Here is a 16,809-nt window from a genome sequence, read left to right on the forward strand (position 1 = left end):
TAACACCCAGTCCCGCCCCCAGGCACTGATTTAATTGTTCTGAAGTGTAGGTTGGGCATGGGGATTTCTCAAAGCTCTCAGGTAACTGAAAAACATCCTGCCAAGGTTGATAAACATAGGTTCGTGGGGGCTGGGTAAAGGTAATCTGATGAGCGAGAATCCGCTGGAAGCCTGGAGGACAGGATCAGGTATTCAGCTAGGCCAGTGGTTCTCAATCCTGTCTGCACACTTAGGTCAAGAGCTTTCTAAAAATCCCATTACCTGGATTCTGGTCATTTAAACTGGGGTAGGATTCAGCAATGGTATTTATAATTTCCCTGCTGATTCTTAATATGCAGCAGGAGTCAAAAACCACTGTTATTGGGCACCGTTAATCTGAATAATGATCTGTTTTTAAAATTACAGATATATGCACCCAAACTCAGAAAAGCCAAACAATGTATCACCTAGGTATCAGTAAATACCAAGACATTTTAAAAAATTAAACTACTGAAAATCATGCACATTTCTATGGAACACTGTAATAATCACAGCTTTATTGCAAACCCCCAGCATATGGCACGGATGCAGATCACATACCCAGTTTTACAGAGACCAGAGACTCCATCAGCTCAAAGTGGCAGTGCAAGGAACAGAACTCACGGAGTCAGGAGACACCTAATTCCCTTGCCCATTTATTAAGCCACGTTCCTCTTTGAGGGTTTCCTTTGTGAAAGCATTATAAGCAAAACCTGCCCCAGGATCTTCAGAAAATGTTCAATATGCAAACATGGAGCTATGCACTGGAATGAGAAGAGCAGGCTCTGTCCAGGAGGCCAGATAAACCAGGACCACAGGAACTCAGTGGAACACTCATGCAAAGGCCAGCACTGGCCTTGTCCCGGACTGGAGGCCCCCAGCAGCCTCTGCCCCCGTTTGTGCTAACACACCTGCCAGCCTTGTGGGAAGAGGGCCCGGTAGCCATGGGGAGGACACATGCACTGACCTGGTTCTTTTCATGGACAGAACAGAAAGCACTGAGGAGGAGCTTAATGATGGACAAGTGATTATAGCGTGCGGCAACGTGCAAACAGGTATCGCCTGCCTGCGGACAGAAATCAAACTCTGAGCACAATCTGAGCAGTTACCAAATAAATAAATAAATAAATAAATAAAGATTAAAAAACTGGCAGACTAGCATATCTTTAGAGCTTATCAGCCTGAACTGGAAGCATCCCCTTTCCCGTGGACGCCCAACTGCATGCCCCACAGCTCTGCTGTTCTCTGCGGCTCCACTGGCTTTCTCCAAGCGGACTCTCCGCTTTCGGGTTTCAGATGCTGGACGCCCGCTCCCCACGAGGCCTTCACCGGAGCTAAGGCAGGCTCTGCTTCCCCAGCACTTGCTAGGAACCCACTCACCACAGCTTCTCCTACAGCCCAAAGGCTCTGGAGTATACGGAATTAAGACCAACAGCACTGCTTTGGAAACGAGCCCTCTTCCATCATGGATTTGTCACGGCTCAAAGGTCAGTGAGGCAGGGACAGCCGTCAGATTTTAAGATCACGTGTGTTCTAAAAAAATTCAAGCTGCATCTCATTTTAGTAGGACCCCAATAACTCAGGCGGGGCGGGGCAGAACAGTCCGGGGAGCTGATGAGGCAATCACTGGCAGGAGACAGAGCATTCAGGAAAAAACTCAGGATCAAGATCTTCCTTAGTGGGCAAGGGCTAATCCGCTCCCAGAGAAAACAAAACTGGAGACAAAGTCGGGACACTCTTCGGTGTTTTCTTGATGTTTTCATTCAAACTCTGTCTAGAGATGGCCACTACCCAGCATGACCTTCTCCCCTGGATTAAGAAGGAGCCAGGCTCAAAGCCCAAGTTCAGGGCATTCTGAGACCCACTTTAGAGGAGTCTGCCCTCAGTGAGGGAGACCTCAGTTGAAGGCCATTTTTTGAGAGGAGCCCCAGCCAGAGTCTCTAGTCAAGGGATGAGGCACGGGACTTACAAAGGAAACACCGCTGCTTGTGGAGGGAGGGGGCATGCCCACGTGACCTCCAAAGTCAGGCATCCTCTAAAAACTACTGACCCATCGGCTCATCCCAAGGGCACCTCAGTAACCAATTTGTAGACACAGGCATCAGAGGATCTCCCCTGGACGGCATCGTCTGCCGTTTGCTAACTGCATAACACTACGTGGGCAGAGGTTTCCTGGACTCATTTGCCAGCACATGCTATGAAAAATGTTGAAACAAACCCATGCTGAGGAGCGAGGGGGAAAGGATGGGAGAAGAGCAGCGTTTGAATCTTTTGAGTCCTCTTCTCCTGCCCCCTGGCCGACCCCTTAGGGCGTAGCAAAAAAGAAAGTACTTTACAGACAGTCCCCAAATACTTTTCCCATTTTCAGTTTCATTTTCTAGGTGTTAATACTCAAGTATGCTTTCAGGGTTACTTTTCAAGGTGACACAGGAGAGCGCGAGAGAAGCCGGATTTGTTCACCCACATTATTTTTGAGGTCGGCCCGGGACCCGCCCAGCAGGAGGACGCGAGTGCTCTGGGAGTGGCTGTTCTGGCAGGCCAGGTGCAGAGCGGTGTTCCCTGCCTTGGAGAGAGGCAAGAGAAGGGAGGACACGTTAGCAACATGCTTCTCGGCTGACCTGCATGAGGCAGGCTTTGCAGAGGGGTGATAGATACTTGCAAGAAAAAAAAAAAGTCAATGCTCACATTCTCTGCTCCCTGACTGGTGACCCCAGCAGAGGGGTTTCAGTGGCAAGAACAGTTAATGTGGAATCCAGACAGGCGCAAGAGTCCCATCGGCCACAAAGCCTTGGCTCTGCCACTTCCTAGCTGAAAGTCACTGGTCAAGACTCTTAAAATGCTCAGTCTGGAATTCCTTACCTGTAAAATGGAGTGTGACCCCTACTTCCTGAGGCTGTGAGGATTAATTCGGAGTGCCTGTGAGAGGGTATTTACTTAATGGCAAAATGCCGTGCGCGTGCAGTACGTTGCACTCCTTTCGGAAAGGACTGCATCCTTCCTGCCCAACACAGATAACAGCTGTGGTTACGATACTCCACCACTGGAGTAAAGGCAAAAGAGGCCCCTTCCTGTGAGTGCAGATAACTGAGATTTAACTTGTACGCCTTTGGAAACCTTCCATTCTTGTGTTTTCCTTGAAACATCAAAATTTGAACTATGGACAAGGTACCCACACAGCAGGCAATACGATTACGTCCACCGCTTACCATACAGATGGAGACCCTCTTGCTTTTTGGGCTCCACCACCAATATGCCATTTTACAGTGACAACCAAGGGTCAGAATCACGTCCATAGCAATGTTACAGAAAGAATTCATGACATAAACAGAACTTTTTAAAAAAGTGCAGACGGTGCCTGCAAGGCTGCCGATAAAAGTCACAAGAAAAGCAGACAGCACAAGAGGAGATGTGGTGTTAGTCTGAGAGAGCCTAGGAGCAAACAGGAGGTTAAGTCTATAAGTTCAGAGATTGGTGGGCCGAGCTAAAAAGCTGGGTCAGGACTGCAACTGTATGGGCTCAGAGCTATTTCACTGCCTGCCCACAGCTTTTCCTTGCCCCGGATCTGGATCCCATGGCACTGTCTGCCCATACTCATGGATGTTCTATTTCTCACCTCTTGAAGAGGAATGAGTTTTATTTAAAAAAAAAAAAACGAAAAACAAAAAACCACACGGAGGAAAACTGTATGTCTCTGGTTCACTTACCTCCCCTCTCATACCCTTAGCTCTAAGTAGCCTGGGTAGAATCTTTCTTCCTCACTGCTCCCTCCAAGGAACGTGAAGGTTATAGGCCTGAGCGTTTGGTGAACTCGGGGGTTATCAACCTTCCACTGCACCAAAGAATCACCTGGGGGAGATTTTAAGACTACTGGTGCTCAGCTGCAACCCTTCTAGGGACTCTGATTTACTCAGCCCGGGGGTGGAGTCTGGGCAGTTCAGGTCTCAGCACCAAAAGTCCCAAACTCCGGGAAACCCCTCGCCCAGGGAAAACCAGGACAGCCTGTCACCTGAGGCCCAGTCACCAGGTGAGTTTGTCGCCCCCCCACTTTTGTTTTTGTTTATAGTTTTCCAGGAGATTTGAAAGCACAAACAAGTAGAGAGCCACTGCTAGCTTAGCTCTCAAAAACGGAGGATCAGCCCACATTTTAAACACTCCGTCTTCTGTGCAAGGGCTCAGCGCCTGGCTTGGTGTAATTCTTACTGCCCTGGCAGTAGGTTGTCTCAAAGGTGTTGGTTTCGTGGGAGTTATTAAATGTGTTGAATAAATGGGTGAAATAAAAGGAATCTGATGGTTCTGGAACTATACACCGAACATTGCTTTGCTAATAAGAAAATATCAATTATGCTGAAAAACATTTGGATCGAGAAAATCCAAAACCGTGGATTAGAATACACAAATGATGGTATGTTCATACACTGGACTCTTACTTGGCAATAAAAAGGAATGAACTGATCTCACATGTAGCAACATGGAGGACTCTCAAAAACATGAAGGGAAAGAAGTTAGGCACAAAATGCTGCATACTCTGATTCCATTTATATGATGTTCTGGGAAAGGCAAAGCAGATCGGTGGTTGCCAAGAGCTGGGAGTGGTGGGTGGGTGGGAGATTGCCACCCAGGGGCACAAAGGAAGTCTCCGGGGCAATGGAAACATTCTATATCTTGATTATGGAGGTGGTTACACAACTGTATACATTTGTCAAAACTCATACAACAATATACCTAAGAAGGCTGAACTTTATTGTATATGGATTATGCCTCAGAAGCTGACATTTAGAAAATGTGACCTAGGTAGATATGCGTAGCAGGCATTTTTCCATCCTGAGTAATGAGTACTTATCTCCCAGACAGGGGCTGATATACTCATTAAGTTCTTATACAACAGAATGCTCTTATACAACAGAATATCATCCAACCTCAAAAAAGGAAAGAAATTCTATCATTTGTGACATGCATGAGCCTAGAGCACATTATGTTAAATGAAATAAGCCAGAGAGAGAATACTGTATGGTATCACTTACACGTGGAGGGTGGGGAAAATAGGGAGAGGTTGGTAAAAGGATACAAAGTTTCAGTTACGAGTATTGTCTAACATAAAACATGGTGACTATAGTTGGTAAACTGTATACAAAGGATAGAACTGAAATGTTTACATCAAAAATTTTTTAGAAAGTGTAAACATGTGAGGTGAGGGGGGTGTTCATTAACCCGACGAGGGCAATCCTGTCACAACATATACATATATCAAATCATCACTTTGTACATTTTAAATATCTTACGATTTTATTTGTCAGTTATACCTCAGTAAAGGTGGGGGCAGAGGGGAGGGCCTTTTTAGAGGCTTCGCCAGAGGATGTGGCTGGTGCAGAACGTAGAAGTCCTTTTCTGGGTTAGCCCCTACCTTTGCTTCTGACAGTCACTCCTGTTCTATCTAGAGAGACCTTGTGGCTTTCCACAATACCTTCAGGGCCCCATACAGGATAGGAGGCAGTGTGGTGGAGCAGACGGACTCAGGCTAGTTTATGGCCCTACCTGTGTGCCTTTGTTGAGACTACTGGCTCCCAGCTCAGGCTTCCCTATCCATTAACTGGGAACCACCTACTTCTCAGAGTTCTAGGATCTAAGATACAACATGGGTCCACCTACAACTCATGTTCCGGACAATATACCACTTTGAAGAAATGAAGCAGCCACCAGTTTGCAGTGACTCGGGCATTACTGGAGATACTACAATGCATGGCTTGCTTCTTTTCCTCCAGCTGTTGTCCCATGAGGGAACCATGAGAAAAAAATTTTTTTAAGATTTTATTTATTTATTTGACAGAGAGAGACACAGTGAGAGAGGGAACACAAGCAGGGGGAGTGGGAGAGGGAGAAGCAGGTTTCCTGCTGAGCAGGGAGCCCGATGCGGGGCTCGATCCCAGGACCCTGGCATCATGACCTGAGCCGAAGGCAGACGCTTAACGACTGAGCCACCCAGGCGCTTCCATGAGAAACATTTAACCAGTAAATGACAGCACAAAGCTGTGTGGAGTGCCAAGGGAGCTCTGCAGGAAAGAGCCTGATGGGCCTTTGGGGAGGGAGAGGCCACTGCCCTGGGAACCCGGGTTGGATAGGCAGATAGGAGGAGCAGCCTTCCCCAAAGGGAGCGGGCAACAGGAGGGACGATGAGCCCACTCTGGTAGCACACGAGGCACGTACTGGGAAAGGCTCAGGGAAGAGGCTGCAGACATAGACTGAGGCCACTCCAGGGAGGCCTAAGACAGCATCAGGCTGGGGAGCTTTCCTGGAAGGTTTCTGAGCAGAGAAGGAGCAGGATGAAGAAGGGACTAAGCAAGCTGGCCAATCTGCTGTGAGGTTTCTGCAGTAATCCAGAGATGCATTCATTAATAATGAGCACAGAAGGAAGGGGATGAGACATGATGAGTGACTGGAGGGGAGACAGGAAAATGCGGGAAAAGAGGTGTTGCTGGCTTCTCCCCGTCTGCAGGAGGACAGGGCTGCTTGCCAAACCACACCTGGATAAACCAATGGGAAAGTGGTGAGAGCCAGGAGAATTCAGAGGAAGTCAAAGCCACTCTAGTAGGTTCTCTTGCTCACCACGGAGATTATGTTTCATTTCCCCTGGTCCCCCGAGCTCTCGCTTCGCTCAGTAAGGAGGCTCACACAGGGACAACAGCCTGCAGCCATCCCCACCTGTGAACGGAGAGTTCTAGCACCTGTTGGGCCTCACCTTGTTCTTGGCAAGCACATTGGCTCCTGCTTTAACGAGCAGTTTGGCTGACTGGCTAAAACCATGCCAGGATGCTTCGTGTAGGGCCGTATTCCCGTCCTGAGGAACACATACGGAGACAGAAAGCACATTACCCAAGACCTAATTCATCTCATTAGAATCAATACATCACAGTGTATTTCTAGGGTACGCATCACAGGTCCTTTCTCAAATGGGGCTTCTCATAGGAACCACAGAGCCCAGAAAATGATTTCAGTGGCTAGTTTCTCCATTCTCCCAGAAATGGTACATAACAAGTACCATTTTATTTTATTTTATTTTATTTTTTTACAATTTTTGGCGGGGAGGGGCAGAGGAAGAGGGGGAGAGAGAATTTTAAGCAAGCTCCACCCCCAGCATGGAGCCCAACTCGGGGCTTGATCCCATTACCCCGAGATCATGACCTGAGCTGAAATCATGTTGGATGCTTAAACGACTGAGCCACCCAGGCACCCCAGCAAGTACCATTTTAGATTTATGATGTACAATAGATGCCTTAAGGCATTAGTGCTTAAATCTCTCCGGGAACCCCAGTTGAGAAAGGCTCATCCACAGTCACATTTAACAGAAAACAACATCGACAAGATGTTCATTCCTTCCCACCTCCATCACCCCTGGGGTCTCCTCTGCTCTGCTCCTGGCCCCAGAGAGAATCCTGCAAAGATCCGGCAAATGAAGAGTCCAGCTTCATAAGCTGCCGGGCCCAAGGGCTGGATAGGCAGATTCCTCCTCTCTTTTTCTTCCCCCAAATTTAATCTCACCCAGTTTAATCCAAAGTCTCAGGGACCAAAACAAATAAACAGACATTGAGACAACAGTGACTTGTAAAGAAGATAAACAAGTGTCCTCAATATGTGGCTTTTTAAATAAAAACCAACCAATTAACACACACAGCTGGTATTTGCTTAACCTCCTACGATAGAAATATGAAGTGCAGTGAAGTGAGTGCAGTAGGGCTGAGAGGGCTGGGGTTATAGGGAGGGAGAAGCATGCAGAGGAGAGGTGGAGAGACCGCACGTGTGCTGTTCCAGGTCAGAGCGTGGAGCAGGGCTGGGGGCAGGGCAGGTGCGGTGTCCGTGCACGTCCAGGCACTGGCTTTGGCTCTTCGTCGTCCATACCACGAGACTGGCTGAATGGCACCAACACCCATAAGGAGGAGGCTAGGTAGGGTCTGAAAGGCCAGGGAATGGGGTGGTGCTGGGAACAGTAGTGGCCATGTGTGGGCTGGCCTGGGGGACTGACTGCACACAGCAGGAAGCAGAAGGAAAAGTGACTGGATGGGGATGCTTGTGAGGGGGCTTCTGGCATGCTGCTAATGATCTGCTTCTTGATCTGGGGGCTCACAAAGATGTGCTCAGTTAGTGAAAACTCACTGAACTGCATGCTTATAATTTGCACATTTTTCTGTATATATGGGACACTTGAGTTAAAAAGTTGTCTACAAAAGTAAACAGAGACCAAACTGCACTTAATTACAAAGTTCCCTGTTTTAAGATTAACGATTTAAAAGCAACGATTAATATAAAATATATCATTGGGATTTCTTAAAGAGTTGATTTTGCTCATTTTTTTCCTCCCAATATATTTCAAATTCTATTTTTTTTTTTAAGTCAAGTGAGCAAGTTAATTTGAGTCCAGGGCACATCCTTTCCCCCATCCAGGCCTCCACAGGTCATTATTTCTAGAGTTTTTTTCTTTACCATTTATATTTATGTGGTTGCCCACTGCTGCCACAGAACAGGAGGAAGGATTTAAAAAAATACAATTTGTTGGGATATTAGATACTGTTTCAAAAGAAAGTTGGGCTGATTTTATCCTGTTAAAGCATGAGTGATAGGACTCAGGAATGATAACATTGAACAGTCACAAGCTCCCGAAGCAGGGTCCTCAGGCGGACATGTCCCACGTCACCTTGTCTTGGCGGTCCAGAGCACAGCCCTCCTGGATGAGCGCCGCGATGACATCCGTGTTCCCCACCACTGTGGCCCGGTGCAAGGCGGTCTGATCCCCCTGCAGAGTGACATGTTGGCAGGAACATCAGTCAGCTCTCCCAGCCCTGCCCTGCACCACTCTGCGCTCTTCTGACACAGGGACATCTCCTGTCCTCAATCGGAGCAGACCGGCCACCATGCCAGGCAGAGCTCTTTTGTTCCCAAACTCAGTAGGAACCTTAGACCGACCACAGAATGACTTCAGAGCTGACATTAGAATGAGGGTCAGGCACTTACCTGCCGCCTCAAGGAATGGCAGTGTTCAGAGATTATGACTGTCACATCTGGAAAGTGGGTCTGAGAGCTAGACTGTGTGTGCTGTGCAGTTAAACCATCGATCTTTACTCCCTCCTGAGTCCTCTAGTTGCCTGCTCTCTTTCAGAGGAATCACTATCTGGCTAAGTCAGCTAGCAACACTCAACGATTTGATGACAGGTGTGTATTTGTTGATTGACTTATATGGGCTGAGGGTAATGTAGAGATTTATGCCATGTCATCTGAAGACTCCAGGGACTATCACTGCATAAGTCTACGAAGCCTATTCTGATATTTCATGACAGCATCCTCACTGATTTATACTGCATTTTCTTTATGATCAGATGCTGGGGATTGCTGATCTTCTCCTTCTCCATCAGGGCACCAAAGGGAACTTGACTCTTTCCCCTAGCTGCAATTGAAAGTAAGATGGTCAAGAAAAGAGAGAGTTCTGAAGTTTCTAAGAGCACATCTCATCTCTGACATGTACTCAGGAAATCAAGTCGAAACAAATTAAGTCTAGCCTGGGGTCCAAACTGAAATGGGGAGATAGGTGAACAGTGTGGAAAACTTCTGGTAGGAAGGGAGAGGTGCAGGGCAAGGGGGACAGGAGATATGCATCTTGCACAGTTTTGGGAGACACCTGTCATTTCGTTGGGCCTCAGTTTCTTTACCTGTAAAGGAGGGGTGGATGCTCCCTAAGTTCTGTCCCTTCCCTTCTTGGGTTCTATGATTTGGTTGGTAAGAGTTCTGCCTAAAAATGTTCTGGTGGAGCACCAGAGGGGCAAAGGACACACCGTGGGGCATCCCTCATCTTTAGCCCAAGAGAGGAAAGAGAGACTATTATAAGACAAAAAATATGGAGATTTTTTTAAGGGGGATACACTGCTACTTATGAATCGCCTTAATGAAGTACTGATTCTACTTACTAAACACCCTGGAATCTAGAACAAACAACAATGCACGTTAAAATCACTTAATCCAAACAGAAATTCTGGAGATGGATGGTCATAATGGTTGTTCAGCAATGCAAATGTACTTAATGCCACTAAACTGTACAGTTAAAAATGGTTAAAATGGTAAATTTTATGTTATATGCATTTTATCACAATAAAACACTTAATGCTATTTAAAACTCAAATTCACTTTCTTAAAGCTAAAAAACTCCCTTTAAAAGTCCATGAGGGGAAGTGATTTTTATTTTCTTCCTTATACTTTTAAATAGTTTCCTACTTTTTATATTTAACAAATATAAGTTTAGCCACAGGAAAAACTGCTATTTATTAAAAGTCTAAGCTGTAACAATATACCAATAATGGGATTGTCCACGTCTCAGAATCTTTTCTCACTGTTCATGTGTAGAATGTAAGGGATTTCCACAGTGATGGGTCAGCACATCCAGCTCCAGTATTATAACTGATTCACTGCCCACAGCATTTCTATCATGAACCCTCCCCATTGGCATCATAAGCCATTATTCCCATTAGACATTAGGTTTAGACTGGGTTTTCTTCTTGTCCACCTTCCCAGAGACCCCTTACTCAAAGAGAACCCTTTCTGCGCGTCTGCAGTCACAAGAGGAACGTGGCCACTGGATGTGGGGTGCAGGAGGCACGTCAAGCCATTACACATTCACCTCAAACATCCTAGGAAGTGTTTCCAGATGACATACACTATGCCCAAACAAGTCATCCTTTGAGAAACTGCCCAAGTCTTAACTTTTAAAAATTTCAATAAGAATTCCCACAATTGCCATTTCCCCCTCAGAATGGTGACAGGTTTTCCCAAAATGGGCCTGAAGTGCAATTTATGACCTGATGTGAAAGATGGCGCTCTGGTCTCGGCAAGAAGGGGAGACTGCAGCTCATTCTCTAGGGGTAAATACTGATGGGGCTTTAATTCCCACAGACTGCCAGCACTCAGATCAGCACTCCTTGGACTGATGATAACAACCTTGACACAGAACGGAACTTAACCATTCGATCTGTGTTGTGCATCTGTGTTGTGCACAAAGCCCGGAACTCATGGGTCATGTCGGTCACTCTTCTGAGTCTTTGCACGAGGGGCCTTGCTGGGTAGAGCACAATCTAGCCTAAGCCATGTTGCAGGTCAAGTGTTTTATCATGTTTCACAAGCTACCCCTAAATCACGAGTTCAAGCAGCTTTGGAGCCAGAACATCACTATTATTTATTACTTGCTCTTGGCATGAATCATCTGTTTTTGCTTCCCTACAGAGGTCTTTTCCTTTGTGAAACTCTAGTTCAACGAAAGAAGCTAAATCTAACTTTTGGTTTAGCCTTTAAAAGTAAATTTCCAGACGGATTAACAAGACTCAAGGAGATCTAACAACTTGGTGAGACTACAGTGAGAACACAGACTGTCCTGAGCCACTGGGACAGGTGTCTCTTGCAGAGACTTTTAGAGGCACTGCCTGTCTCCAGACCACCACTTCCCCTCCATCTTCACTGCCCTCAGAGGCCTCACTCCGAGCCCGGGTCCTGGCCTCATCAGATAAACACTGCTGAGAAGGCCAACATCAGCCTTTCCCCACTGCAAGTGGCTGTCCTTGAGCCGTGCCATTAGCTTTGCAAACACTGAATGGGACAGTTCTGGAGGACTGAGGAAGACAATTTCTCTGGCTTATAAACACCAGCCACTCCAAAGTTACCAAGATGAGAGTCGAAGGCCACTCAAAGAGACATGAAACACATAAGCAAAGGGCCAGCCTGGGCTATCTATCTCAGGGCTACTCTTCCCCAGAACACAACCCAATCGAGCACCCGAGACCCTCAACTGAAACAGGGCCAGTTACCTGGGAATCAACTTTCCTCCTATAAAATGTACCTTGGAAACATTTCCTCTTTTTTTTCTTTTAATATTTTATTTATTTATTTAACAGAGAGAGAGAGCACAAGTAGGCAGAGAGGCAGGCAGAGGGAGAGTGAGAAGCAGGCTCCCCGCTGAGCAGGGAGCCTAACGTGGGGCTCAATCCCAGGACTCTGGGATCATGACCTGAGCTGAAGGCAGACACCCAACCAACTGAGCCACCCAGGTGCCCCGAAACATTTCCTCTTTGAAATAGGACATAGAAAACAACAAAACGTGTCCTCAATACATACTTATTAGCAGACCCCGGCAGCAACTTTGACATAATCCTTATTTCTATATTATCTAAATACATCATGAAATTCTGAAACTTTGAAAAAAGAATGCTGCAAAAGGTATGACACTCTTAACAGCATTCGATAGTTGTTTGTTCAGTAAATATTGACCCTCTACTATACTCTAAGTGGCATCTAATTCTCATTTTATTGATTAAAAAAAAAACAACAACGAAGGCTCAGTGCTGTTCAGTGTCTAGCCGAGGATAACCAGCTAATTCGGGGTAGTGTGGTTAGGCCCAAATTCAAACTGTCAAGGCTCTTTGCACTTAACTCCAAGCTGTTTCCACCCCGTGAAATCAATGAACCTCAGTCTGGCAGGCCTTAAAAAAGATCAGCTGCCTCTTGATGGCATCCCCTAGCTGAGTGCTTTAGTACAATGCCATGGCCACTACAGGCACCCAAGAAATATTTGTGGAATGATTAACTACAAAGATGCAAAAGGAAAAACACTGCAGCTGGAAACGCAGAGAGCCAGCCACCTTGCAGTTTGGCACTTCGGTTTGGAACATGCTGACCTGTTTGCAAAGTGCATGAACTGCCAATCTCTCAATTTTTCTGACTTCAGTGTTTCTCACGTATGGAATCTAAGGAGTTTGGAACCTCTGAGGTCTCCATCTTTGTTGCGAAATACTTTTAGTGTTCTCTCCTACATGGTGAGAAAGGGTGGGCACAATGCACACAGATGCCGAAGCTAAGCTCATGGAAGAAACCCGAGTCCCGCTAAGGCGGAACACGTCCCTCTTCAGGAGGAATCTCTCCCAGGTGGCACAGACAGATATGTTGTAAGGAAGCCCAGAATGGTGCAGGTGTGCAAAGCAAGTTGCTGACCTCTTTTTCTCTCTCTGATCTTCTAGGGTTCTTGCTAGCCTTTCTTCTCTGGGTTTTCTTAGTTTTTTCTTCCTTCGTGGCTTTTATCATGGCCACGGGGTCCTGGACTATTTCTGAGGTGGGGGCTGTGTGGTTGCTCATGGACCAATCAGAGATGGCATCAGAGGTCCAATGTGAGTTGACAGGATTGGCCGGAAGCAAGCGGGAATTTTCTCTTGGAGTTGCATATTCTAAAGAACTGGTTTCCACAGGCTGAAATTCATAATAATCCCATTCCAGGCCACTGGAGGTCATTCTTCAACTAATTCTCAGTCCTTACCATGACATAAGGTATGTATCTGTAGAATATGAAGTTAGGAGTAAATTCTTCACAACATTAACATTCTCTATTTCTACCCATCATCCAAGACAGGTAACTTCTGAACTGATTTTTTTCCAATAATTAACGTCCCAGCTTCTTTAAAAAAAAAACACCCATAGTTTTCTTCTTTGAATTCCTGCATAAATTTCAAAGCTGATCACCAACAGGCACAATAAATATGTAGAAGAGAGACATGAACAATATTCTGGCAAATGCATTGCTTCAGAACGAGTGAAGATCAATTCTACCTTCTCCTTTCTCAACCATTTTTACACTGTTTTGTTGCTGTGTTTTTGTTTTGTTTTTGTCTTGATTTAAGCTATCAGGGAGAAGCAATGTACACACTGTCTGATTAGGGCAGGGAAAAGATGCAAGAAAATACATTATTCCAATAAATGAAATGAAGGTGTTCCTGTCTGAAAGTAGCGCTGAATTTCCTTCGGCTGACATGTCTCCCCTTGGCTACCTTGTGAAAACTCCTATTTTACTTCTTACCTTGCCTGATATAAACTTCTAGGAAGTTAGCATGGCTTTTGCTGTATGAGAACACAGTGATTCTCGGAGCTCAAAACCGGAGGCAGGAGTTGGGTAGGAATGCGTTAACATGCCTGGCATGGTAGCCTTGCCAGAATGGCCAGTGAGGACTCTAATTAGGCAAAGAGAAGACCAGATGCATCCCAACATGTCTGTACGAGAAACTCAATGCTCTGCCTTTTCTGTGGTCAGAATCTCTTCTCTCTCTCCTTGTATGTTCATTCCTGTCGTCTAAGGAGATGATATATAATCAGGAATGTTATGATAGTTTAGAGTGTGGGGAAAAAAATATGACCAAAAGTAGAAATCAATAGCTAAAAGCTAAACCAGCATCTTTTGAAAGTAACATTTTTGATGACCCAACAGGTTCCAAATATAACCAGAGATTTATGAATGATACTGGACAGCCTTCTGCCTGTACATAAAGCAATGACATTTAGCTATTTCTTTACAAATGCTGTCCATCTCACTTGTGTGTCTGCCAAGTTTTAGAACATTACACAGACGACTAAAGAAAATTAGAAGCACTTTGGTAACCTATACCCTAGCACACCTGAGGGTCTGAAATTTGATTAACACTCTGTAACCACAGTTATTCAAGGAGAGTCAGGAAGAGATTATGGTTAAGTGCAAATTCTACAAGATTTTGTGTTCCTCACAAAATTTCTTATTTCTTAGAGTCCTACCACACAAATTAGAGTTGAAATTAGAAACAGTTTCTGAAAATAGCTTCCAATCCCATTATCATAGGACTTTTTCCTAATAACTAATTGGAGGACAATTTACATAATCTTATCTATATCTTCCTCTTAGAGAATTTATTTCCCCAAAGACCCAAGACAACCCTGTGCGCTACATGACATCATCCCAGCCACTGTTGATTGACTCAGAAATGGATACTTGACTCCAAAGAAGGAGCCAATCAGAGTCTTTCTCTAGATAATCTGAATGAAGAGACTCAGAGACTGAGTCTTAATAAAGGCATAGCACCAGAGGGAATTCTTTCAAGACTTCCTTTTTCTTGGATTCTATGATATCAGTTTTTTCTTTTGGACAGGTCCTCTTTAACTAAATGTACACTAAGAGAAATCAAGGTGAGAAGAGGAAAAAATTAAGTTTTTCAGCCCTATTTTTTGTCTAATGGTAAGCTTGGTCAATGACAGATTTCCAACAGGCCTTGCCCACACTTGGGTGTATGTGTATGTCATGTGCTCCTTCACACTGAGACAGGACATAGGCAAAATACCCTTTGAGGCTCTACACTTGGATGATACTAGATAGGACATGAACCATGATGGGAAAACCACCCCACCCTTGCAAACTCTAGCTTGGTACCTAGAATGGATCCCAGGTCTTCAAGAGGAAGTTCTTCCCACCATGGGGACCAAGACGAAGCTAAAAAGTGCTGGGAGTGCATCTTCTACCTTCCCACATTACAGCAGGCTATACACTATACTCTGGATTTCTAGGCAGACAAGCTCCCCTAACAACCCATCCCAATAGAATATGGCTTCTACTCACATCATCCTGGACATCAAGGTCACAGCCAGCCTTCAGCAAGATCTGGACCACAGAAAGATGACCCTTATTGGCAGCAAGATGAAGGGGGGTCCGGCCATGCTGTTAATGCAAAGCAAACACTTATTTCAGAATAGGACATCAAAACCACTGCTCTGGGGGCGCCTGGGTGGCTGTCAGTTGAGCTCCTGACTCTTGGTGTCAGCTCAGATCATGATCTCAGGGTCATGGGATTGGGCCCACGTCAGGCTCTGTGCTCAGCATCGAGTCTGTTTGAGATTCTCTCCCTTTCCCTCTGCCCCTTCCCTGCTCATGCACACACACACTCTCTCTCTAAACAAATAAATAAATAAATCTTAAAAAAAAATAAATCTTTAAATAAATAAATCTTTAAAAAAAAATAACCACTGCTCTGGAGGGGGTGGGGGCCTAGAGCAAGGTTTACATAGTGGAAGCCCCCTTCCCCTTCAGTTAGGCAGGAGATTCTTATATATTTACTCAGAATTCAAGTTTGTCTCAGTTAACCTTTGTTATTGGCATTGTGATAAATGAATAAAATATGCTAAAAATGTGAAGATTTCCTTCAGTGCATAATTTCTACTCCCCACTCCACAAACAAGTAGGAATATGAGGGGTTTCATGTTTTCTCTTATTTTCCCCCTGGTGCTAATACTCAAGCATGATGGAATGGTCACAATGAATTGGGATAGGGCAAAAGATAGGAGAACAGTAAGAGGTCAAGCTAATCAGCTCAGAAAAATCTGGTTAGTAATTATTAAAAACTGAAACTACTGGTTAAACAGCTTTGAATAGGTTCTCCCTTTTTTACTTACTTATTTTTTATTTATTTATTTTGGTTCTCCCTTTTTTAAAACAAATTTTAAAATTACAACATATTTCAGCCATTCAAAAATATGAATAATATTTTAAATGTACATACCCACCAATCACTTTAAAACACCATAGATGTTCCTTGTGAACCCCTCCCAGATTTCATTTCCCTCCAGCTCCAGAGATAACCATTCTTAAATTTGGTATTCTTCATTCTTTTGCCATTAATTATACTTTACTATCCATTTATTGCTATAAATAATAACTAAACATTGTTTTGCTTACTTTAGAGCCTTACATAAATAGTATTAAACTTTTTATCACTTGGCAATTTTTTTGTCCAATGTTATATTTTTTATAGATTTTTTTTCATATTGTCACATGTAGTTTCGGTTCATGTATTCATTATTCACACATTCTCTACTGATGGGCATCCAGGTTCTTTTCAGTGGTTTGCAGAACACATTTGTTGCACATGTCCCTGTGCATCTGAGGGGGACTTCGTAGCCCTATTGTTGGATCACAGCCCTATTGAC

At 44.8% G+C, this 16,809-nt stretch overlaps 1 protein-coding gene across 5 annotated transcripts in view; it reads right to left on the reverse strand.

The window, feature by feature from the left end:
• ANKRD6 (ankyrin repeat domain 6) overlaps positions 1-16,809 on the reverse strand; it is a 181,026-nt gene that overhangs the window by 20,312 nt on the left and 143,905 nt on the right. For 3 of the 5 annotated variants that reach the window (XM_028108056.2, XM_028108057.2, XM_028108054.2), the window contains exons 3-7: positions 15,446-15,544; positions 8,702-8,800; positions 6,752-6,850; positions 2,483-2,581; positions 986-1,084 (exon numbers count right to left, since the gene is read on the reverse strand). In XM_028108056.2, the coding sequence (XP_027963857.1) occupies positions 986-1,084; positions 2,483-2,581; positions 6,752-6,850; positions 8,702-8,800; positions 15,446-15,544 (495 nt within the window). Of the gene's footprint in view, positions 1-985; positions 1,085-2,482; positions 2,582-6,751; positions 6,851-8,701; positions 8,801-13,029; positions 13,324-15,445; positions 15,545-16,809 lie in introns of those variants that run through there. The other 2 variants (XM_088023917.1, XM_028108055.2) reach the window with 2 other exon arrangements.

This window comes from Eumetopias jubatus, unplaced genomic scaffold (assembly GCF_037043125.1).
Source record: "Eumetopias jubatus isolate StellerSeaLion01/CBP00866 unplaced genomic scaffold, mEumJub1_p1.0 scaffold_6, whole genome shotgun sequence".
Taxonomy (NCBI): domain Eukaryota; kingdom Metazoa; phylum Chordata; class Mammalia; order Carnivora; family Otariidae; genus Eumetopias; species Eumetopias jubatus.